We start from the raw sequence: 26,301 nt of genomic DNA, 5'->3' as shown, positions 1-26,301 counted from the left end.
CACTTCTAACTTCCCCTCTTTCCTCAGCTTTGCTTTAAAGGTAAAGCTACCCCATGACACTTTCCTATCAAGGTCACAAAAATAGTTTCTGTAAGTGAGGTTGGATTTGCTTAAAGATTCACAGAAAAAATGCAATTTTAAAAACACTTCTCTTAGTTTTTGAAGGGAGCTTCTGAAAATATATCTTAATATCAGTCACAAAAATGCAAATGCGTGTCATACAGGCATGATATGTAGTGTAACCTGATTATACTGGTATCAAAATATATTTTCCTAGTGTTTTTCTTGAACTGGATGAATATCATAGAATGAAACATCAAAGCTTTTGTAGTTTTGTACACTGAAATAAGATTACTCTATAGTAGTAGCATGCTCACACAAGAGTCCAGAACAGAAATTAATCAGGCAATGTTTCTACTTTCCAGATTTTCTCTGAAAATTATTTCTGAAACTCCCTGAAAATTATATAAAGTATCTTATTCCTTTCAAAGAAACACAGAATTATTTTTCATATTGTTGTTGCATTTGAAATATTTAATTGGAACTATTTGTGGCAACTTTTGAAACTTTCTTCATCTGCAGTTGGGAAGTACATATGGTGCTGTCTGTCAGCTACAAACACCTTTTTTTTTCCCCCCTCGATATATAACACACAGATCTGGTCCTTCCTCTTTGGACCAGAAAGTCTGAAGAGAGCTGGCCATTGTAGGTTTTGTTTGAAAACAAAGAGCTTGAGAAATAGTTGAGTCTGCTGAGGTGCAGCTATCAGAAGAAAGACTGGGCAAAATCACAAGGTTTGGTATCTACATACACAAAGCACAAGTACCATGAAACAGTGCTAACTGCAGTTTTGTTCTAATGGTCACTATTGTCTGTAAGGTGAGGACAATTTCTTTCACCTGGAAAGCTTACAGGCTTTAGTTTTTCTTGTTGTACTGGATAGCCAACTATTTCTAAAGCATTGATTAGTATAATTCTTCCTATATGTACTGAAAAGAGGCAAAAAATAGCTGAAAATTTTTGAACAATCTTTTACTGCAAATTTTCATTTTCAAAAGATCCCAGGACTAAATATGTCATAGTGAAAATTTGTTTTTATTCTATTTGAACAAACATAGGAAAATTAGAGAATGAGTGTCATTGATTTTCTTTTGGTACCTTGGTGTTTATTCAAGGCTTTGTATAGACATCTAGATTATCTGATACATCTGTGTGGTTTTGTACGTATTAGCATGTATGCAAATCTGTTAGTGATTCACTTCTAACAATAAACATGGCTTTTGGGTAATGCACAGACAAGAATGAATTCTCTAGCGGTGCAGAGCAGAGATGTGCATGGAAATCAAATCAGTACTGAACATATTCTTTCTATTGAGACCTTTGCTATCAAATGGGGGCTAGCACAAGACACTACTGAAGGGAGTTTGTTTCATCACTGATAGCTATTTCACTGCTAATTGTCATAATTGTTTAAAAAACAAAACAAAACACAAAGCCAAGAGGGATATTACAAAAATAACGTTTTTAAGTTAAGGAAAACCGAAGTCTATTCTTAGATGTACATTGTGTCTTAAAGGGAAAATTGGCAGCAGAGTTTTTTCCTGAGATATATCAAGGAAAAGGGTGGGATTTTGGTACAGTTAAACATCTAAAGCCAAAATTTTTAGCTTATAGAAATTTAAAGAATAACCGCAAGGAAAATTTGTTAGCGACAAAAATCTATTTTTGTGTATGTCTTATGTCTCTTAAGGAGCTTGTGGGAAGTGGAGGCAGACCCATCTGAAAGGTAACATTTTTCTCACACTGGAAATTATTTGTCCTGCATGGTGTGGCAGGTTGAGGGGCAAGCAGCAGCTTGCCACATATTAATAGTTGTGGAAAAAACTGGTCAGGGACCAAGGGAGTATGGACAGAGCTTGTTGTATCTCAGACATTGACCAAGTTGGGTAAAATCTGAACTGGCAGCAAAGACTTACCTGCAAAAACACTATTTTTGCGGCAGACTTATGTACAAACTTTTAACTTTTTTATTTTTTGGCTGAAAACTCTCCAGTTTTTTGGGAAGAGATTGTAACTGGGGATCCAGGCAAACACATCACAAGGTCTCTACCCAATAACCTGGCATGGAGCTGTGCCACCTTCACTGCCAGTGAATAATGCTGATGCCCTTGGTGGCATTCAAATCACAATTTCTTGTCAACCATACGAGTATCTGTAATCAGAAATGCAGCCTACTGCTGCTGCAAGTGAAATTGGGCCACCAATAAAGAGCTTTAAGTATCTTATAAATAAACTGTTTGCATTTCATGAGATGTGTAGGAGACTGGGGACAATATATTTCAAGGTACGATTTACAGATCTCTAGGGAGGGACACAAAAGGTAACTGCAATAATTCCAAGTCTGTGGCAGTAGCATCTGTTCACTAGAGCACTGCTCACATGTGAGAAAATACAGGAATTTTTAAATAAAAGTAAAGAATAGTACCCTAGAAGATTTACTCTGATAACAGGTGTTCGTTCAGAAATTGTCAATCGGTATAAATAGGAGTAGGTAAAAATGGAAGGCATAAGTAACATAACAGAAGTATGCGCTATTATCTAAACTTATTGTAGAGTTTAGAACATAACTGTCTTCATGAATATAAGCCATGAAAACATGTTGTGATTGTCATGGAATATATATACAGTACCGTTTGCCAGAAGAATTTTCTGTCAGCAGTTCTCCACGTGAGTTGTTGAATGTTTTTTTGCTGTAGAAGTTGACATTTAGCAAATAGTTGAAATATTAAATCCCTGAAAAAAGAGTTTGTTGTCTGGCCACAAATTACTTGGAAATATTTATACCCATGACCCAAAAGAGCTGCTGACAAGATGCAAAGCTTTTCTGTAATAGTCTAATAAGATGTTTTGATGCTAGAAGTGGTACAGCTTTGGCTCAAAAGACTTAACTTTTGAATTATGTACTGCAGTTTCCTTTTCCTTGCCCTAAATATCTGCATTTGAAGACTCATTTCTTATCACAAGCAGTTTTAGTAACAATACAGATTGTTGGGTCTCAAAAGTGTATTGTCTCATATGAAAAAGCTATTTTTGCAAAATGAATATGGTCATTAACAGAACACAATATTATATTTTTTAAAAAAAACCCTGAAAATAAAATACCCTAGTGGACCATTTGTCTGTAAATTAAACAACACAAGAAGGAGCTTAACATTTCCAAAGCCTGTTACTTAACACTGCTACTGAGCTGTTGAAATAAAGGGAGGATCTTGTCAAACTTCTCAAACAGCTGTGGCTTGCAGTGGGCGACCTGAGATGTCCATAGGCCAGCTGTGGTGATTCAGCCCACCCTGAGCCCAACGTTCTGCTCCTAAATTCAAATGAATGTCTGAAGTTTTCAGCCTGGCAATGAAAGCTGTTTTCATTGGAAGCTGCAGCCACAGAAATAAACCTTAGGTATTTTACTTTTTATCCACGCAGAGCTGATGCCACCATATCTCATAAGAACCTTAGAGCTGCCAACTTGTTGCTGAGGGAATAAAAAAAAGCAAAGGAAAGACATACTCACTGAGAGGTGGGAGGAAGGGCTTCTTTCTGCTGATCCCACTTGTTCCACTGCTTTCGTGTGTGGTGTAGCATCTGGAAAATGTAAATAAAAGAGAGTTCTGGGATGCTTGATAATCTTCACATCCTGCTATCTTTAAAGGTTTTGGAGGAGGAGATAATCTATCATCAGCTGTATTTCTGTTTTAGCATAAATGTATAATTCTAAATTCTGAGAAACACGGAAAGGTGTTATGAAGATATTGTGATCACACAATCACACACTGAGCTGGAAAAATGGGTATTTGTGAAAAATCAATAGCTGAATCTGTCCTCAGATTTTGTCATTCTATACAGAAAGCCCAGGGGAAGAGAGCCAGAAACTCCTTTCTTGACAAGAAAAAAGCAAGAAGTTCATTTTGTAGATTGGTTGTACTGTTTTCATGCCTGTGAAGTTGGTGGTAGCAGTTTGTGTTGAAATGTGTTCTATATTTTAAAAATATTTAGTGTTGTGGATTTTGCATGATTTTAAAAAGAAAGAAAAATATGAAGGATGTTGCTGAAAAAAAGAACACACCATAATGGAAATTTGTTGTGGGCAGGCCTATGTTCATCTAGACAAAGAGGACACACTGTCCTGGCTGATCTTTCCCTGGGTTTCTTGTCTTGTGATCTCTACTTGCAGCTACCTTTACAAAGGTACCTGGTGACATCTTAAATGGAGAGTATGGACTTCTGGATTTGGATTAATGTTACTGGTGCAAGCTGAAAAATGACACCTGTGTGGAACCACAGCCTGGCAGGTCTGAGCAAGACTCAGGAGGTTCAAAGTTCATTAGAGTGGAGGATTCATTAGCTAGAAAGAAATAGTGTCCATTTGTCCATTACTGTCTTCATTCCAAAAGATGCTGGCAAAAATAAATAAATTTTATGACAAATGATCTACTAAATACTGAGGTTGGGAAAGGCTGAATGTACATATTTACTGACTGCAGGTTGGGTTTTGCTGCAGTTACTTCTCATCACTAGATCTTTCTCTCCTTCAACCTTCTCCTTCAGTTAAAGGGCACCTGGGACTCTGTATTTGTGGATTCTGAATGACTGCAAAGGGAAGAAATATTTATAAAGTAATATTAAACTCCTGAAAATTTTCTATTTCCCATTTATATAGGAGAGCTCAGCCTGACCAATTTATTGATACTAAATTTCAAAATATCACTTAATGAGATATTTTGTGAGAAAAATGACAGCAGGCAGGAGAATTACATGTGAAGGGAGAACTCAAGTCTGGGTGTTTAAGCATGCTGTAAGTGAACATGTTAGTTAAAATGGCTGCTAAGGAAATAAATGACGTATGGTTGAGAAATGTGGCAGCTACAGTAAACCTTACATTGGCATGGAAGATGATAAGACATGATAACCTCATTCTGCACCACGTACTGAGCAGAAAATACACTGCTAAAATATCAAGAAATTACACAAAATAGCCTTTATATAAGTTACAGGGGAGGAATCACCTAATTATCTAATGATAAGTCACTGAACTAAAAGTTTCTGCTGGAAAGGACAGTTAACAGCAGTTTTCTAAAAGGTTCTTGAATTGTAGACTCACAATTTGATCTAACCTCCTGCTTCCTTCCTTGATAGCTTCCCCTCATGCTGTGCACTCTCCAGCCCAAGCCTCTGCTTCCAAAGCTGGATATGATTTTTCCTGTGTTAAGAATTATTCATACTGGGAAGAGAGAAATGATTTTGCTATTGTAGGGGAAGCAACTCCAGTGTGTATCTTTAAAAAAACAGCTAGATAAACATTATACAAGATGCTTTGTGTATCCCAAAGTTTTTGAAAGAATATTCTTAATTAAACCTGCTTTAGACTTGGATTTTCCTGTATATGTACCACAGTTTATTGGTATAGTTTGCTTTTTTGTCTGGCAAGACTTGGGCAAACAAGTAAATCTTGAGGTCAACATTTATAATTTTCACATAGCTGTGAAAACACAGCAAAACTTTTGTGTGATTTTAAAAAAAAAAATTCAGATGTGCCTTCAGGCCAATACAGCTATGGACAAAGTCAAAAATGTCCAAGTAGGTTAGGTCTGTACTGAAATTCACCCATAATGACTGTACAGGTGTTCCTTAGGGTTCTTGAAAAATTACTGTCATGAAGAAGCAAAGAGGAGAATTTGGACCTGGTCTTTCCTGCATTTTTCCTGTCTCTTCAGAGAGAGGAAAAGAAAGAAGGGGGAGGAGGGAAGAAGTATTCTAGAGGGGGTTGTTCCTTAAGTGCTTTATCTGGAGATATTATATTTAAACTGTTTGTATTCTAGGAAGGAAGAGAAGGGACATAAATATCAGCACATTGAAATAGCTATTCCCTGAGGATACTTTGTTTTAATACACTGGTATTATCAGTTCAGTGGGCTGTGGTTTTTCATTCCATTCATCACTTATACTATGGAAATTTCTGAAATGTTTAATTTAATTGTACTGAAGACATCAGTCATGATTTTCTAGTTAAAGTTGTGGGAGGCTTTCATTTTGAAACACTATTATAACTTTCAAAATAATTCCTTTTAAGTTGATGTTTAGTGTCAATCCAAGCATGACTCATGTAGTGAAGTTGGAGAAAATCACCTTAGCCATTTCTGCTTTATGGTAGTCTGATGACTGATTAAAATACAAAATACAGTTTTTCATAGCTCTGAGATCGAGCCTCCACACATTCTTTGACAATTCCCCTGGGTGTGAGGGACAAGAGGGTTGAGATGGGGAGAAACACACAAGGAAAACAAGGATTTTCCAGTTCCTAGCTGCAAAACATATTATTTTACATTTTTGTTTTTGTTTGTTCAGAAACTGCCTCTATTGAAAAGAGTAGGGATTTAATCTGAGCTGGTGCTTCAAGAGACCAGATCTTTAAAGGGGAGAATGAGTCCCCTGTAACACTGTTAAGCAACATTTGAAGTAAAGCCTCATCCTCAGTAGCTGAAGCCTCAGTAGCATTTGGACTGTGTGCACTCACATCAGGGTTTCTGCTGCTCCTCAAGCTCACTGACAGCACCACCTCCCTCCAGCCATGCCACATCACTTACTCAGATTCATTTTCCCTTTGCAGAATTACCCAGTTCTCCACTAACATACAAAAGACCACATGAGGTAAAACCTCTTCCCCAGCTTTTTCCAAACTATTTTCCTGCGTGTTCCAGTTGCTAACAAACGTCACAACCAGACAGAAATAAGCAAGAGTTCAATTCTTCTTTAATTCTTTTCCTAGAAAGAGTTTTTCCACTTTTAGTCTCCCAGATAGTATCAGAAGGTTAAATATATTCTCTGCCATCTCAAAAAGAGGCCAGGCATGTTGTAATAACTTAATAAAATGAAATACTGCATCATACACATACAGATGAAAATGAATATAAATAACCCATGTAATTAGACACTCAGGTATAACAGTTGACATGATGCACTGCATTTGTTTCTATGGGTCTACAATGTTTTGGGATAATAAAAAGGGTCTCAATATGGAATAAATTGAAATGTGAATTTTAATAGAAATAGTGTTTTCTGATATAAATCCCCTTATTGAAGATAGCAAAAAAACTGCCACTTTGAAAATGTTTTGATTTTCCTTTTCCTCCTTGATTGATATAATGACTTAACAACTACTCTGAATGATACCACAGGGTACGAAGCTGTATTCACAGGCTTCTGCACTTGTGAAACAGCTTGTGTATATACTATGGTGAATTTCACAAAGAAATTTTCAGTAAATTAGATATTTCTTGAAAAGCCTGAGAAGTTGTTCTCTAGGGAATATTCCTAAAATGTTACTAGTATGTATTGTAAATCATATTTTATTCTATATTTTGATTAACATAACTTTTTACTTAGAAAAAAGAAAAATTTAGGAAAAATATTTTGACTCTTCACTCCTTCCACAAAAATAAATGTATCTGTGTTAAATAAAGGAGCTTGTTAAATCTGGGAGGGTGTGTGTGTGTGTGAAAAGGCAGAAGTGGGTAGTACATCCCTGACAGAGTTACGCATTTTCTTTTAGAAAAGCATGAAATTATTTTTCTATTTTTCCCTCATCCTTCCACGTTGTTGAACAGTCTAAAGAAAAATGATTCTTCCTTTGTGTGACTTGCCCAGATTTGGAGAGCTTTTGAAATGTTACAGATTATCTATAAAGAAGTGGGGTGAAAAGCACTTTTGAGCTCTGTATATCATTAATCCTGCAGCATTCAGTAAGCAAAGCACACTTGTATACAGAAAACGAGTGATGATGAAACCCACAAAGATGGAGTTCAGACACTTTGAAAAACATTTAAAATATTAAGTCTTTCATTGCAGAATGCAACTTAATTCTAAATAATTTGTGTCCAAACCTTTTTCAGTTTTCAAATGTATCTGGTTTCTAGGAGGCTGATGAAGGACTAAACAGGCTGAAATCCACCTCCCTCCTTATATCTCCTACATTAATGTCTCTAGTGATGGTAGAATAAGGAAGATATACATGTGCAGTTTTCTTCAGAGAGAATTAATAAAAACATTTAGTCTATAATTTAGAATATTCATAAGGGTAATTGCAAAATGTTGTGTGGGAAATAGATATTATCTAACATTCAGATGGTGCTGCAAGGTAAATATCAGCAGCTACATGTTGGGACTTTTCCTTCCAAGCAGTGTGTTATTTGCAGTGGAAAATGAAAGGCTATTGAACAGGTTTGTCAAGAAGCTGAGAAGGAGATGTGACAGGTGATAAATGCTTTGATAGTCATGCAGGGTGAAAATGAAAGGCAAAGGGTGAGGACAGGTGAAAGAAATTTGCCAAGGTCTGAAAGCAAAGAGCAATATGGTTTCAGAATTAGAAGTAAGGTTGTAGAAGTTGAATGGAAAGATGTTATGCATATTCTGGCAATACAGGTGTTATGCATTTCTTAGAAAGAGAACAGAATGCATCCCCCTATCTATGGAATGGATGTCTAAGATTAGTAGGCAAAAATGAAGAGGCAAAACTACAGAGATAACAGAGAAAGAGAAATAAGACAGCAAGAAGGTGAAATGAGTGAAATAAAAGTACGAAAAATGAGCTAAAATAAATAAGAAAAATATGAAGCTGTAAAGTTACATAACATGAAAGGAAGAAAGCCCAGAAAAGCACAGAAAAACTAAAAAGAAATGTAAGAGAGGAGAAAGCAACCTTCTACTATGCAAATTACATCCCTTTAGAATGAAGATATTTAATTTTGATTGATTTAATCCTCCCCCACTGCCAGGAAAGCCTACACTTCTTGAGTTCATCAAAAATAAACCCCTACAGTGATTTTTGAGAAAAAGAAAAATCAAGTCAGAACACTTACTATGTAGAATAAATTCAATATGTACCCACTATAGCAGTGGAAATGAAGGTCATCCTATATAAAGAGAATTTAGGAAAATACATTTCATTAAGAAGAAAAAGGGGAATAATGTAAAGTGATAACCTTACTGAAAGCAAAACAAGTATTTCATTCTCATTCTTCCAAATAACAAAATTAACACATCACCATTTCAATGATAAGAATAATGTTGAAATTTGATGAAATTTGATGAAGCATAAGCATCTAGAAGAATAGATATCAAAACACACATTTTAAGATATTTTATATTTGTTCATTCACCATCACCTGGGAAGGATGAAGTAGAGCTTTCTAGGATTTCCAGGGACTGAGATGTGGAAGTTGACCACTGTACTAAGACTTTTATAAATTGTGTACTGATTCACAGCATAGGAAAGATGCAACATTTAACTAGTTGGAGCATAGAACTAATCAAAGTCTTTTTCTCTCCACTGAGTAGAGTCTTGATTTTGTTATTCTGTTATCTCACTCTACCACTGCATGATATTTTATGTTTAGGTTTTAAAGTGACCCAATTCATATTCTGAAAGGTTTCATGCATGCACTGAAATTAGTAACTTCAGTCATTTCTGCTAAGAAGAAAAGTATTTTACTGCCTCTGAAATGTGCCCCTCTTCCCAGGCAATAAACTGGCAGTGATGATGATGTGATTATAAGGCCAGTCTGTATTGCAGAAATGTAAAGTACTGTTGTACAATAGTTTACAAGGTAATTGTGACATTATATATAGCACCATAGCTGTGCACTGCAGTGCTCACATCCCCCATTTAGGTCTTCCTGGGTTTCTGTTCTTTTAGTTCTGTCTCAATTACTTAAGTATGTGGTGGGAATAGTATTTCCCTGATCAGTTTGTGTGCTTGTATACCTTGTTTTATTTAAAAGGAAGTCTGAGGGACAGAGCATCTCTTGCATTGTGTAAACACATAATCTTTGAAAAAAAACCAGTATTTGCTAGGTGTTTTGACATAGCTACAACAGAAAGAATAGATTTGGTATTTGTTTCAACTTGTTACATTTAGATTTGAAGGAAGGGAAAAAGAAAAGTTATCTAGCTACATTACTATACTAGAGAGAATATTTTTGAATGCTGGATAGATTTTAGGAATGGCATTTTGCTCCTGTTCTTGTGAAATGTCTCTTAATGTTGAGCTGAACCAAATAGAAAAAAATTATGAAAGAGAGAATCATAGCCAATGATCTTGAAATCATAGCCAATGATCTAAAAAACCAGTAGATCAGCATCATTCTTCAGACTAAGTTGTTACTGGTGGTGAAATACAGAACAGGATTCTATAGATGTGGGTTTGCAAAGAAATCCTGCATGGAGATACATGTTGAAGACAGAAAGTTTCTGTTCTAGAGAAACAGAGAAGCAAAGGAGAAAGCACTGTTGTGTCTTCAGAATAAAGCAGATTTATGACTCTTAAAATACAGCAGTAGGAGAACTGACAGAACCCCATATTAAGCACAACTCTAATCAAATGGTAAGTGATAACAAAACAGTATGTTATGATTCCTGGCAGAAATAGCTGTAATACATATCTGTATCATTTCCAATATAATGTTTCTAGTCTTATTCCATAGCAATCCAATCTGCTTCATAAAAGCATAGTTAGATAGTGAAAGATCTAATTTGATTCTGGAATCTGTTAGATCAAGTCAGTGAATTCTGAGACATAAATGTGGACTAACTAGAATGGAATTCTATCTGGCTATAAAAGAATTACACGTGTGGTACAACATCTGCTTAAGTGATGCTGATGTCATGATGCATTCAATTTATTACTGAATTGGGCAGGAAGCTTCAAAATTATTTTAATTCTCTTAACTGTACGTTTTTCTATTGCTCTATGACTTTGCTCACAGTGGCAGGCAAGTTCTTTCACTCTTTTTCTTTTAGCCATATAATGGAGATAGGAAAGGAAGATTTAGGACACATGATCACAAATTGGACCATCCTGTTATTATTTTCTTTCCATTGTTTAAGTCAATGTAGTTGTTAAGTCTGAGGTTGTTTGCTGGATATTTCAAAAGGTGTGAGGACTAGACCCATGTGCCTATGTGATCTACAGTTAAAGTGATAATAGAGATTTTTTTAGCCCTGTATGATAAAAACTATTCTGTGCTGTCATTGTAATGGAATGATGGCAGAGAAGCCAGAATGAAAAAAATCCCACAAGCTAAATGATCTCAGGAGCAGACTTATATAGTTTAAGTGGTTTTATGTTAAATTTTCTATAACAATTTCTTGTCATTAAATGCTAACCATTTAGAGATAAGGGGAAGAATTCTATGTCACAGGGAATCAGATTTTTGTAAAGCAAAAGGAAAGGATTTGTTTGTTTACCTTTTCCATTGTTGGTGTTCATTGTGTGAGGCAGGTGGCAATTGTGCACAATGGCTGGTGAAAGGAGGCGATTCTTTACCCCCTCCCAGATTTAAACAGAGCTCATGGAAGAAGATGGGGTAATTTTTCCTCCCCAGAGCTGGGCACACTGTGTGCCTCACACCGGAGTGGGACAGTAGCAGAAGAACCAACTTCCAAACTCCCCAGTGGGGAAGAAGAGACTCTGAAGAAATTATAAGAAACCAGCCCAGAACAGGGATGTGCTCATGTGTTCTTACACATGCATTTAACAAGAAGTTTACTCTGCCCTCTGCCATTTGCCATCTTTTTGGTCTCTACTGTTTACTTTGAGCTCTCTAAGCAAAGGTCTGTTTTCCACATATGTGATGCAGTAGAAAAGCGTTCACATCATCCTTTTTTACTGTATCCATTAGACAGCAGTGCCTTTTTCTTCCTTCTCAGTGTTTTACACTCACCCAGCATCCTGGAATGGCAGCAGGACATGACTGCTGTGTGTGTTGTGCCTCTCACAGGGCTGCCCAACTGGTCCAGCATCCTGCACTTCAGTGCTCTGCATGCAGCATCAGGCAGTGCTGAATGGAAAATACCATGACCAGTTTAGAAGAAATAAAGCCCATTCATCTGCTTTTGGGGAATAACCTAGATACAGACCTCACTGTGCTGGGTGTAACATGGAGAGATGCCCTGTCTGGCAGAGCCACAGAGTCAAGAAATTCAGAGCAGGAAGAATACAAAATAGCATTGCCCTTCTTTTAAAAGTGAGAGCTGAAGCACAGTTTCTTCACCAAGATCAAAATGAACATCTGTGGCATGTGAAAGAAACAAATCTCAGAATAACAAGTCTGAGACACTTCTTTCATGTGGGGGATAGCTGAGACACATGAAATGGGCTTTTTAGGGACTCTGACTTCATTCTTTCCCAGTAATAACATCTCAAGGTGTTACTTACACTTGAATATGTTAAGTTCAGCTGATTCACCTTAAGTATTTTTAATTAAAGTACTAGTTTAAGATTAAGAATTGAAAAGCATATTTTCCCACTGAATTTGACACAATATTTTTGAAGTTCATGAATCTATTAAGCCCTGAACACTCTCTAGTGTATTAGACAACAGTAGTGATTTACATTATTTGATGTTGCAAATGAGTTTTCAAGGGTAATGGGTTTCATATAGAGAGATTAAAAGATAACATTCCTTCATTTGGGCCTGCTGACTTCTTTCTCCCTATACTACATTTAGCAAAATGAATAAGGCTGAAAGGATGCTGGTGTATTTTTATGTTAATTAACGTATTTTAATTTCAAATAGCATTTCTGAAGAAAAGATACACTCCAAAAAAAGTGATGCCAGGGCAAAACTAATGAATTTTCATTCTTTTCAGGATACTTATGCTTTCATGAATTCTTTTTGTTACATTCTGGTGCATGAGAATGCATCAGTAGGCACTCAGAGTATGCAGCCCACAGATCTCATTTTTACAGAAATCCAGCTTAACTTTTTTAGCTACATAATAAAGTTCACCTCAAAAGTGTGTTATTTTTAGTGGCCAGTTAGGTAACAGCTTTAGAAGTGCATTCTTCAGGAAGGCAGACCAACTTTTTAAGGATTTTTTAAAACCAGCACATTGTAAATGACAAAAAGTTTTTGCTCACAAAGAATGAGTTCAACTGTTTTGTACCTAAATTGGGCTATTCTCAGACAAATTTTAAGGGTAGGCCACTCTTGTCCCCAAAAGTCTGCAGCTGAGAGCTCACCCTTGCTGCAGCTGCATTGCTTAAAGCTGTGTGATGTATGCTGCAATTAGTTAAAACCGAAATTTCACTGCACTGTCTCTTCCATGTCTCGGTGCACCTTGGAACACCCTCAGCTCCTTGGGAGTGAAAACGGTTTTGGCCATGGTGCTATGAAACAGGAACCTCCTTGGTCTCTGCATGATGCCCTTGGCTGCTGGGCCAGTGACTTGATTCTAATGCTGATGGTGAGGGGCACAAGGAGCAGCCCTTTTTAACAGTGTGGTCCATGGATTGCACTGCTCTGATCCCCGACAATTCCCATAAGAATTCTCAGTTCATGGCCCCTCCAGGCACAGATTCACTGGCAAAATACTGACCTGCTGTAATTTACTTGTCCTGTGTGTAATGCTTGTAATAATAGCAGTATAAAACCAGTGACATGGTTGAACAGGATTGTTGATACTCATTGGAACAGATCACTAAATCATGTTTCTTTTACTTCCATAACTGTGCTATGGCCAGGTGCTTTTATAAAGCAAAAGCACAGGCCATGATTTACTGCACTGCAGTAAAATGAACAATGCACCAATCCACAGAGCCAGGCAAATCTCATATTTGATGTGCTAAGTGAATACACAGAGAAAACATGCTCCTCAAAAATGTTTTGAACCACATTGCTATAGCTCTTGTTTGTGACACTCCAGAACCTTCACAATATGATTAAACACTGATTATCTCTTGAAAGATTATCTCTTGAAACATTATCTTTTGAAACCAAAACATTATTCAGAAACTTGATTTGAAATAGTTTCTTTTATACGTAACAAAACAAATCGCACTGATTTTCCCTAAATTATATTGGAGGAAGTAAAAAAGAACAATTTGAGATATTAACAGTAACTCATAGGTAAGTTCCAGCTGAGCAGAAGCAAAAATTGAAACTAAACATCTAAATTAAAAATTGTAGGTCTAAATAAATGCATCTGATTCCATGCAAGAAAATTCTTACAGTTAGAGAGGAAATACAGAAATTTTCTATAGCTGAAAGTAAATTCAAACTTAGGATATTCTTACCCAGCTATATAGGGCAATAGTAATACTTTGTAATTAGAAAAAGATACTTAGTTTAAAATTCCACAAATTAGGAAACATAAAAGTTGTCAACAGACCTTTTTTTTTTTCCTATGAAAAATTGACCCATTATAAACATTTTTCTTGTCTATAAAACTGTTTTCTTCCTCAGGTCTTCTTGAACTGGGAGAGATTTTATTTTTTGCAGTAAAAGTTTGGATAGTGAATAAACATCTTTTCTTTCTAGTTAAGTGATGAAAGAATTATTTTAGTACTGAAATAGTCTACTCTTGATATAAGTCCACAGTTTGTTGTTCCTGCCTGAAACATGAAGGAAAGAAAGAAAGATCATTTCAGTTTAGTGGCAGGGCTCCTCCTAATTGCTGCATATGTAAGAAGAGTGAAGATGAATGCTTGCTTGTTATAACCATCCACTCAATACAAAAAGTGATAGACTTTGTGGGATGAGCATTCTTCTACACTTCAAGATTTCTTAAGGTAGCAAAATAAAATTTAGGTCTCAGAATTTTCTTAAAAGCCAAAATATGCTTTTATGTGCGTGAAGGTTGAATAAATGCATAAAAATCACAGCCTGTTATGGCCAATGGGAGATTTCCTTCTGGAGTAAAAGACCTTTCATGTCTCATACTATCACTTTAAGTTTTGACATGAAAGACACATGGACTTAAAGCTGGGAAATACATGCAAAGAGAGGATTGAAAATTATGAAGCAGAAAACTTGGCCAAAGATTTTGGTCTAGGGCAGACTACGTGAGATAATTTTTAACAGTTAATCTCTGTAGTAACTCTGTGTTATCCTTGCAGGTACCTGGGAATAACAAGACCTCTTACTTACCCTGTAAGGCAGAATGGGAAGTGTATGGCCAAAATGATCCTGTGTGTCTGGCTTTTATCTGCCTCTATCACCATTCCCCCGCTCTTTGGCTGGGCCCAGAATGTAAATGATGAAAAGGTTTGTCTCATCAGTCAAGACTTTGGCTACACCATTTACTCCACAGCAGTTGCATTTTACATTCCGATGTCAGTGATGCTTTTCATGTACTATCAGATTTATAAAGCTGCCAGGAGGAGTGCTGCTAAACACAAGTTCACTGGTTTCCCCCGCCTGGAAGAAATGGAAGGGATTTCTGTGAATGGACTTGTAAAACTGCACAAGGAATCTGAAGAATGTACTAATTTTTCACGACTCCTAAAGCATGACAAGAAAAACATTTCCATCTTCAAAAGAGAACAGAAGGCTGCCACCACCCTTGGGATTATTGTTGGGGCTTTCACAGTCTGCTGGCTGCCCTTTTTCCTCCTCTCGACTGCAAGGCCCTTCATCTGTGGTACAGCGTGCAGCTGCATCCCACTCTGGGTGGAGAGAACATTTCTATGGCTGGGCTATGCAAACTCTCTCATTAACCCTTTTATATATGCCTTCTTCAACCGGGACCTGAGGACAACCTATCGCAACCTGCTGCAATGCAGATACAGGAATATCAACCGCAAACTCTCAGCTGCAGGGATGCACGAGGCTCTGAAGCTTGCAGAAAAGCCAGAATTTGTTCTGTAAGGTCACTCATCCTCTACTGTGGTAATTTGTTGTTTTATCACATTAGCTTTTTCCCCACAGGTTTGAAAGAAGTGTGTAGGGAAGAACCAGGCTGCTTGAGCACTACTAATGCAGTCATCAAGAAACGAGGTAGAGCCCACCAGTCCTAATCAGCCTGGAAAAACAAGATCATCATCTAAAGAATTTGGGTGTAAGAGGAATATAAGAAAGGACAAAAGTGAAATGTAGTGCAGGATGCTTGAGCTGTTAGTGAGGAAAAATGGCCTAACTCATTTGTTTGGCCCAAAAAATGTTTAGTAGGTCTGAATGTTGGATGCACCTTGTGTCCTAGAGATTCTTATCTGAAATAAAGACCTGAGAATGATGAAAAGTTCATTTCCTTCCACTTTAGTATTACAAAAATCATTAAAGAAGAAGCTGAATCAAAGAACTTCTATTGCTTAGATATATTCTTTATTATAATACCCCATATGTTCATTAAATATTGATTTACTGGATTGCCTGGAAATGAACTATGTTGTGAAATTTAATATTGCCTTTGCACAGCAACTCTGTTTGCTGTAAAAGAATTTGTTACACTTCCAATTTGATTGTAAGAGTCTGAGTAATGTCACATGTACCAGCATCTACTGCTGCATGCAGCCACGCAGCACAGTTAGCTGCAGTGCTGCTGTGCAAATCACACCAGGTAATCCTGTGCTATATTTCTAACATAACAAATGTGTCTGATTACAGTTTATTTCAGGATCTGTCTGGTCTTTGTCCTTCTCTTCATTCTTTAATTCTCTTGGCTTTCTCAGCTGAGCACTTCTCTAATCTAGATGGAGACTGTCTGTGCTGAAGCCATTTCTGTTGATGTATGGCTAGTCCTTGTTCCACTTCAGTAGTTCATTTACTGTCTATTTGAAAGCTCTTCTACTCTTTTGGATTTCTTTCTCCTCTGGAGTCAGTAAGGAAAAAATAAACATAAGACCTTATGGCTTCAGAGGCATCTGGACTCTATTCTTAAAAACTTATTTTAATCATCACTTGTACTTAAAGTGATTTAAAGCCTTGCTGTGTGTACAAATAAAGATAATTTACTTTTTCTGGTTCTAGCTTTTTCTACCACAATTGCAGTTTGTCCAAGTATGTGATCCTACTTCTCCTGACTTTGGTAACATCTCTTCCATCAGCCCAGCAGGGCCAAAGAGTATAACAAATTTTTAATTTAAAAATTAATAATAAACATATTGATTATATTAATATATTACTCATAATGTATTAATATAACATGTAGCAATTGTGTAAGGTACTATTACAGTAACTTAAAATACTAAAACAACTCATAAGATCAAGATGAGTTCTTTGGCCCAAGTTTGCACTGCACACCTTTTTCCAGCTGGAGCAGAGGGTGAGGTTAAAAGTGAACAAAGATTTCTCCAGAACTTGATCTGCTTTTTCAGATATCAGGACATCAGTGAGAAGACATGTTCATTATCAAATTGCCTCAGCATCAAATCACACTTTAGGCTAACTTTTGTCCCCACTTTCTTAAGTATGAAGCCAAAATGACTTAAATGAGTTCAGTGATGTTAATTTGGGCTAAGTAGGGAGCAGTCAGTGCCAGATCCCTTGTTCCAAGCCTACAGACGTAATTGCAAACACTTGAGCCTCTGACTGGCACATAGACAAGCCCTGGGACTGATGTGCTGAGCTATGTGTACTGAAACATGCCTCAGTAATTTCAGATGCATTCATACACTACAGTAGGGAGTACATTTTGGCCTCATTTTCAGAAGAGAATCACAGAGTAAGAGGCTGTATTCCAGCTTCAAAACAGTTTTCTAAAGATTCAGATTTTCTAAAGTTTCAAATTGATGTGGGACAATCCTATTTCTTTTAAATGTTCCAATATTAAGCACAGGGACAAGAAGAGATTTGGGCCCAGAACATCCACAAGCTCTGGAGTATGGAGTAGAGCTCGTGTTAACTCAAGAATATTTTCCATATTCAACATGAAATTATTGTTGCTTCTTTATTACTTATCAGAATAGCAGGATTTTTGTTTGTTTGTCGGCTTGTTTCCAGCATAAGTGAGAAGTTTTCAAGGCCTTCTGTAAGTTTTTCTTTTCTGTGTAAGGCTATACATGGGAATATACAAATAGATGTATCTGGGAAGGCTCCAAGGGGGACTATGAAACTCTGAAGGTGATTTTAGAATTCTGGACAGAAGTTCCAGCATTTTTATTCTGCAGGAAAGCCTGAGAAGCTGTGTTTCCTCCAAATAAGAATTTTCCTTTTTTTTTTTTTTTAATAAAATATGTGTCTTGTGAGTCAGAAATTGACATTTGCCCAGCTGTCACTAAAGGCAATTGCCTTCCTCTGGGAAAACATCTTGCAGGAGTCCAGCTCTCCTCTACCATCTGTTTCAGGTAATGAGAACCCAGGAAGGAATAAGAGTTGTTATGGTGTGTATACCAATCCTTAAAGTTTTTGGAGACATCCATATTTGACCTCTGGATATGTTTAGAAAGAAAAGGCAAACAAAACCAAAACAAAACAACAAAAAAATCACACCAAAAGCTAAAAATCAATACAACAACACTACCACAATAAAAAAACACAAAACCCAACACCAAAAAACTCACCAAAAGACTTAGTACAAAGTTTCTTTATACACCCAAACCAAAATATAGACCAGTGGAAAGTGTTTTTAGATGGAGCTGTATTTTAGGGGAAAAGTAAAGAAGTTGTCAAGATTAGAAGAATGTCCCATTGCTCAATCACACAGAGAAGAAAAGAAGTTGAGAAGAAGAGAATGTTTTCAGAGAGAATTATAATGGAAAGAGGCATTAAGAACAAAAAGGAAATAATTGGCCCGTGAATAGGACATTCCATGTTTTAAAAAGATAAATAAATAGAACTACATCACAATATCTAACTGCAGCAGTAGCATTTTTCACTTGGATAATTCACTACACATCTGACAAAGGGGTAATACAAGAATGGGTGAATGACAAGTCTATGTCAACATGTGCTCTTAGCAAATCCAAGAAGAGACTGCACTCGTGGTCTGTGGGTTCCTGTATGTGCTTCCAGAGGAAAGCCAGAGGGCTGAATCAGATAGACAGGGCTGTGAAAAAAATGAAAATAAAAGACTCCAGGAACCAGAGCAAAGGCAGGCCACCAAAACACTGACTAAGTGAGGAGGGAGAAAGTGAGAATTGTACTCCCCCTGCCCGCTTAACACTGTTTTTTAGAGGGAGACTGTCTGTGGTAGGAACCTCATTCCTAACACTTTTTCCAGCTCCCACCACCTACCAGCCTGTACATCTAATACTGAACACAGGATTGGCACTTGCCAAACTCCTCTGTTTAGCAAGAGTCTGACTGGGTAGTAATAGAAATAGCAGAGTAGTAAAACCTACGAATTGATGTTAATATCTTATAGTTATTATGCATCTCTTGCTTCACATTTCAGTTTCATTAAAAGAAAAACAATGTCTTTCATGCTCTGCTTGGAGCCAGCAACACTTGCAGAAAGATGTGTCGAAGGGTGGCAAATAAATCTAGTGCAATGAACCATAAAGAAGGGAATTATTTATCAAATTAATACTATAAGTAATGCAGACAAAATCCACTCACTCTTTCACCCCTGCTTCCTGGTAGGAAAATAGATTTCTGGCAGCCATTGCTCCAAACAGTGCAGCATTATTAAAAGAACATTACTGAGTTAAGTTTTTGGATTTTTGTTTTGGATTTTAAGTTTTGGATTAATGACCAAGGATGCTGCAGTTACAGAACTGGAAGGTGTTAGAAGCAATGCAATTGGTTTTTGTGCTTTCCCCATGCTATTGAATTTTCATATTATTTTTTTAATCTTTCAGGAAAAAAAGAAACCTATTTAAATTACAGTATTCTCAAAAATAGTGCAAGATCAATGTGTCATCAAATCCTCTCCACAGTTTTCTTAAGAAGTAGTTCTTGTTTTTAACATGTTTCTCAGGAAGACACAGAAAAAAAAAAGAGAAAATTAAGAGACCTGGGGAATGGTTTTAATATGAAAAATTATTAATATCCTGGAATAGAAGGCTCCTCTTTTTTCAAATGCTGAGGAGGTAGGGACTGTGAGGACTAGATTTTTTTTCTTTAAGAGAAGGGCTCAAGCAAGTGAATTTAAAAATAGCTTGAGAAACACTGAATCAGGAGAATAATCTTTAAAATTTCAAGAATTACAAACTTAGATCCCTCTTTGTGGTTTTAAGTCTTCTAAGGTTGTTATTGCCACTAAAGAGTGGGTTCAGAATGAGTCTGAAGTGAATTATGTTTTCTATATCCACTTTCTAAACATTTTGCCAAACAGGCCTGTCATTCCCCACACCCAAAAAGCAGCTACTCTGCTATTTTCCCAAATCCCTTCTCACATAGGGACAGCTCAAAAAAGGACAGAATTGCTTTTATTTGCTGAAAACTGGAAAGATTCTTATGATTCCCAGATTAATTTCTAGATGCTGCAAGCTAAAAAACCAGCATTGAGCTATTTCTAAAAGATATTAATATATGGTGATTGTTGAGGATGATATTTTGATGATCTGTGTAACTTTGTGACTTTACTGATTGAAATTATAATTTCTCTCATTTGCCATCTTTTGCATAGAGAGTTACTTCAGAAAAAAATGCATACAAATGTATCAAAATTTCCAAAAGAGATCATACAGTTTTATAAACCAACACACCAGACTGAATAAATATTATGTCTTTAGTTTTCTATCTACTCAGTCAAAACTAATGATATTTCATTAATTCAGATTTTTGTGTGGTCTTGCCAGTTCCAGAAAATTGTGTTTACAGTAAACTTATTTTTACCTTTTGCAAGAGAAGAGAAAGCAAGCCACTGAAGTAAACTTAGTTCAGCCCTTTTGAAAAATCTCTTTTAAAGCATGGAACAATATAAAAGAATGCATCTGGATAAACTCATTATTGTCTCAGAAACTTGGCATCTTTGGCTAAAATAACCAGGTCTGTGTTAAAACAACAGGGATTCCTCAGTCAAATCTACTGTCCAAAATGGAAAATACAAAATTAGGCAAATGAAATGAACATTTACTTCCCAACAATAGTTGCAAAAGCTGACAAATCCATAAATTTTATTTCTGTCTTCAAAGAAAGAAGCAAATGCAACAAGAGAAAATCATGCTAAGGACCTTTCACTTGTCATTAAAATAAAAGAAATCAGAAGTTCAATTATGCACATAAAGTTAATGCTACAAAATATTTTTTTTTAATATTAGTGTTTTCTTTCTGAAATAATCTCCTATCAGCCCAGAAAAGAGAAAAACAACATGCTCTAGGGAAAAAGATATAAAATCCAGAATTTTATTCTTTCTTTAAAAGAAAATCTACAATTGCCTAAAACATAGGATTTAAAATATCTTTATCTTTCCTTTATATGAAATTTTGAACTTGGGTATAATTACCAGTCTTCCTTTAATTTGGATCATTTTTTGCCAGGATGTAAAATACATAAAATAAATACATAAATAATACATAAATAAATACATAAAATAAAAATAAAATATTTGAAATAAGTAAGAATGCAGGTTTGTCTATAAAAACGCCTGCTCCTGATGCAGTTAGAGATATGAATAATTCCATGGTTTCAACAGGGAGGTAAAACAAGACAAAACAGTACCTTGCTGCAAGACTGGAGAGGGATGCCCTGAAACCCTGCCCTGTAATATTGAAGATGTTTCTGTTACAACATTTCAGCCTGGCTGTACAAGAGTGGTGTTTCCCTTCACCCAGCTTGAGGAGAGAGGCAGGAATTTGAATATTCCATCCAAAGATTTTGCAGTAATTTATTGTCTGTAGACAATTTGATGAAGGAAGGAAGAAGTCCTTCCTTTAATGATGGAATTTAGGGCTTTTGCCACTGAATTGTGTAAAACAGACTGAGAGCTTCCTCAGTTCTCACAATGACCTGAAATACGATGAGTACAAAGGACTGGAAGCCCCCAGAATGCTCCACTTTGCCCAAGCTTCCTCATTTGTATGGGATTTTAGAGAATTATCTCAATAGACATGATCTAGTTGCCTCTCGAGAAATGTTTCCATTTATTTCAGTGGTATATTTGGTCAGAACTTTTAGTTGCTCCAGGATATTTCTCATCTAATTCATCCACTTTTTTAAAAACAGGAGAAGTTCTGATTTCTCCAGGGAAAAAGAGTCATGACCAAATGTGCTTCAAAGCAGCCAGGAAAAGTCAAGCCAGAACAGGAAGAAGAAAAATGAAGAGTTGGCTTCCAAAGAACTGGATAGATTTATGAAATCTACTTCATCTTCCTTTGATGGGAATGTGCTGAAAATATTCCATGAGCTCAATACATTACATTAAATATATTTCTATTGGAAGTACTCACTTCTTGTTTGTTGTGGAGGAAAATGCTGCTACATACAAATGAAAATAGTTTTCTGCCTGAGAAAGCCAAATAATTTCAGCAATAAGTTTGACACAGGGCAGGGGCAATGCCACTAAAACTCAAAAATAAAGCGTTGTACAGATTTCCACCACATTAAACTATGTAGAACAACATTTGTATGCTTATTATGCTTGTGGATCCTAATATTGGTATTCATATTCAGGGATTGCCAGTGATACTGAATGTATTTTGCTGTACTAGAAAAAAGAGGTTTTGAGGCAAATGCTGTCTCTGTGGATGCTTTCAGAGCTTGTGTTAAAGAGATGATGTACACCTGCAATGGGATAGAGAATGACAACAATAAAATATCAATTTTTTGTTAAAGATTTCTGTTGTATTAAGTAAATGTCTGTTCTAGCATACTTGTGGTTGGTTCCCCCAAACTTTTGTAAAAAACTGCTTTCAGTTATGCAGTGACTAAAGGGACAAAATTAGAATTCACATGTATTACACCACTGCTAATTTACAAATATGATTGCTTTGCTTTAATGTAATTTTCATGACCTGCCAATTTATAAATTTATGTCATTTCAGCTCAAATATGTATAAAAGGCTGGAGAATTTCCACGGCACTTTGCTTTTTGTCTTACTGGCTAGCTGGAGAGATAATTATTAGATTTTTTTTTGAAAATGTGCTTAAGGTGTGTTATTTCTGCCAATGATTTGTTATAATTAAAACAGACCCCTTTGGCTTGACAAAAACGAAATAGGTGAGTATAAATGACCATTTTTCCCAGGGAAAATTGATTCAAGGCATTCTTTCTTAAGCATAGCTTTTAACATTTTTGGGGTTTTTTTTTTTAACTTCTCATATTAATTTCCCTTCAGAGTTTCTAAACTATGCACATTTATACAGTGCTCAGTGCAGAAGCATATCCCATTCCCAAAGTCTGTCTTCTTTCAAGGTACACTTGGATGAGCATTTGCCTTATTTCCACAGCTGTGGGATTTGTGATATCTTAGTCCCTTACTTGCAGTTCAACCAAAACGCTGCTGGTAAATCACACAGTGGCTACATGTGCCATTGGGACTTCAATTTTCTTTGTTTAAAGTAATATAAAGGTTCACCATAGCTGCCTAAATAAGGAGTCAGACACAGCAGAACAGGCCAATTAATTTCTTATTGACAAGGGATCAGCATAGGAAGCAAATAAAATATATGTTAAGCCTATGTAAAACCTATAAGAGAGAGCCTAATCCTTCTTCTCCACATGATCCTGGCACCCTAAGATAACTCCTGTGGTTACATGAGAGCACCAGAGCAGCAGATTTCCCTTTCACTAGGTCAGCAAGGCTCATTTCAGTATCTTACTGATATGACTGCTCACTGTGAACTCTGCATCTGAAACAAAATCAGTTTATTTTATTTTCCAAAGGGAATGACCCAGAAATGCTTTTGACTTGGTGAACCTGAAGTATGTAAGAGGAAACTGGACAGTTCTTTTCAGTGGCCAATGGACCAGTTCTGGTTGCATTATATGAAAATGTGTTCAGAGGAACTCAGCTGAAGGCAAAACTACATTGGCAGATAATATTATAACTGAACCTAGGAGAAAGGGAGATGAGAGGTTCATAAATGTAACAATAAAAAAAGAAGAAAAAGGGGGAGAGCGTTTACTTTTTTTTAAAAAAAAAAAACTAAGCCTTTAAATGAAGGGCAGTGGCAATATTCTGAAACTCTGTTTCAAGCTTTATGGTCTCAGTTGCAAGTCCATTTCACAAAGGCAATGAAATAATTTTACTCTGTTGAATTAGACTGTCATTTTCCTTGCTCAGGATGCTGTGTCAAAACCTTAACTTGAACTGAAATGGAAAAATGATACATTATATGAATATTTTAAATTATTAAAAATATATACCCAAATAAAAAATAGCCACCAGTAAAATTTTTCTGTGAAAATGTATGGGTTTTTAATGTCATTATTTTAAGCTTAAGGGAACATGTGTATTTTAAGAGAAACCTAATAGAGGGCAAGAGTCAGAGCTTTTAGCTGCGAGTGAGCTACAATTCTTTGCAGATCTGTCTATACAAAAATATAGCACACACATATGTCCCTTGCACTTCAGGGTGAATGTATGAAAAATGTATGAAAAGAAGGTAGTGAATCTATTATTACCTGATAAACATTTATTTATTTTACTGCCTATTACATTCCCAGAATCTCAGAGAAATTACGAGGATATTTTAGGACAGGTTGTGGCATCACAGACCTGTGAAATTGCAGTTCTACCTGTCTCTCCACAAAAAGAATTCACCCAGGAATTTTCAGACACGTAAACAACACAGAGAACATTAGGAACTACACAATTCTGATGCTTTGCCATACAAGACAAAGCTCATTTTTTTTTCCTGCTGTACCTGTCAGGGCTGTGACCTCTGAAACCAATGCACAAACCCACACAGCAGCCAGGAGAGCGGCCGGGCCCAAGGCTAAGAGTATGCCCAATAGCAGCAAATAATGCACACAATGTTTTAGAGGATTAGGAAGGAAATAGAGCTGATCAAAAGAGGTCAGGAGATGAGACAGCCTGTTGGGATAAGGAGTTTCAGTAGTTCCTGTAGCCCACAGGACAAGGACAGCACGTGGGCCTGCCTGACACTGAGATAATAATCCAAGTGCCCAGGATGTGGATATAATAACAGCAGAGTGGATGATGCCAGAAACAAGGCTCAGAACCACTCTTCTGGATCTGCAGAGGATGCCTCTCTAGCTCTCTCTCTAAAACCTGCTCTGGGATGTGGCACTGAGCAGTTTGCATTTTCACAGGACTGCCTTGTGGTTATTACCATGGCATTTATCAGTTATCATTGTCATTTCATAAAATAAATAACTTTAAAAAATTGCACACCCCTTGATCTTTCACTGTCCACCCAATCCTCTCTTTTCCCTATGCACTCCTGTGGTGAACAGACCGCTGAGATATTTGGTGGATGAGTCTACTACAACTTTATTATATCTCTCCTACACTTCACTTATCATTTGGATTTTTTCCAGATTAATCTTCTACAAACTTAAAGCCTTTTCCTAGCTGTCCCCCTGATTCTACTGTTAAGGTCTTACTAAATTATTTGGTTTTATCAATATGAAAAAGTGATTAATTTGCTTCAGACCTGAGCAAAAATTAAATTCAGTGATAAGAGTTTTTCTTATTATCACAATATACACAGATAAAAAATGTTATGTGAAAGCACAAAAATCATATCCACATATACTATGTAAACAGTCAGATGGTCTCAATTTTAATGGATTAAAGTGAATTCTATCTATTATTTCTGCCAGCTGGGACTTTTAATATGCAAAATTCACCAGAGGATTGAGATGGAACTCCATTTTGGGTCATATATTTTACCTTGACAAGGTCTGGTAAAGATAAAGATGGGTAACATAAAACACTCTTTTCCCCAAATAGCTTACCAAGAAATACAAATACAATGAAATTAAGCTCTTCCCATTCTAAGTGGCCTGTGCTGAAAACACTGAGTATCTTTTGTTGTAATATGAGTCTTATTTGTAATAAAAAGAATTGCTGCCAATTGCATTGCAAATTATTCAAATTTATACGGCAGACTAATTTAGCAGAAAAGGAAACGGGGTTCTTCTGTATTAGGTACCGAATTATATTATGCTTTTAAAATGTATAAGCCTAGAAGAATATTAAAATGTTAATTTGGATAGTATTTAAAAGGTAATTACTTTTATACAATAAAATAAGGAGTCTACTGAATACTAATCCCTGTGTCATGTGCTTTTTTTGAACTAATGCTACATTAAATAGAGAATCCATTTGTCTAAGTGATTTTAATTTAGATACATGGAAGACATTCTCATCTACAAAAATGTCTGGGTTTTTTCAGCCCAACTAATGTAAAATCCTCACTGTAATTAATTCAATGTTGAAGAAAGTACCTATACTTGTTGGATAGTGCTGAACTGAAAGAATGAGAGATTTTTAATCTCTAATTTTCTCTCCTGAAGAAAGCGTGGTTTGGTTGCTCAGTACAAGTGCTGCTACAAAGAGCCCTGGCAGGGGCCACAGGAGCAGGTTGAGACTGATCACTCCTAAACAAAAGCTGATTTCATCCATACAAGCATTTGCAGGGAAGGGTGAATGCTGAAAAATTTTATTGGCATTTCAGTCC

At 36.3% G+C, this 26,301-nt stretch overlaps 1 protein-coding gene across 3 annotated transcripts in view; it reads left to right on the top strand.

The window, feature by feature from the left end:
- HTR7 (5-hydroxytryptamine receptor 7) overlaps positions 1–25,892 on the top strand; it is a 34,528-nt gene extending 8,636 nt beyond the window's left edge. The window contains exons 2-3 of one of the 3 annotated variants that reach the window (XM_015633185.3): positions 14,948–15,694; positions 21,877–25,892. In XM_015633185.3, the coding sequence (XP_015488671.1) occupies positions 14,948–15,694; positions 21,877–21,913 (784 nt within the window). In that variant the 3' untranslated portion in view covers positions 21,914–25,892. Of the gene's footprint in view, positions 1–14,947; positions 15,720–21,876 lie in introns of all 3 variants that reach the window. The other 2 variants (XM_015633188.3, XM_015633187.3) reach the window with 2 other exon arrangements.
- The last annotated feature ends 409 nt before the right edge of the window (positions 25,893–26,301 follow it).

Source organism: Parus major, chromosome 6 (assembly GCF_001522545.3).
Source record: "Parus major isolate Abel chromosome 6, Parus_major1.1, whole genome shotgun sequence".
NCBI lineage: Eukaryota > Metazoa > Chordata > Aves > Passeriformes > Paridae > Parus > Parus major.
This window is presented reverse-complemented; position numbering and strand designations above follow the sequence as displayed.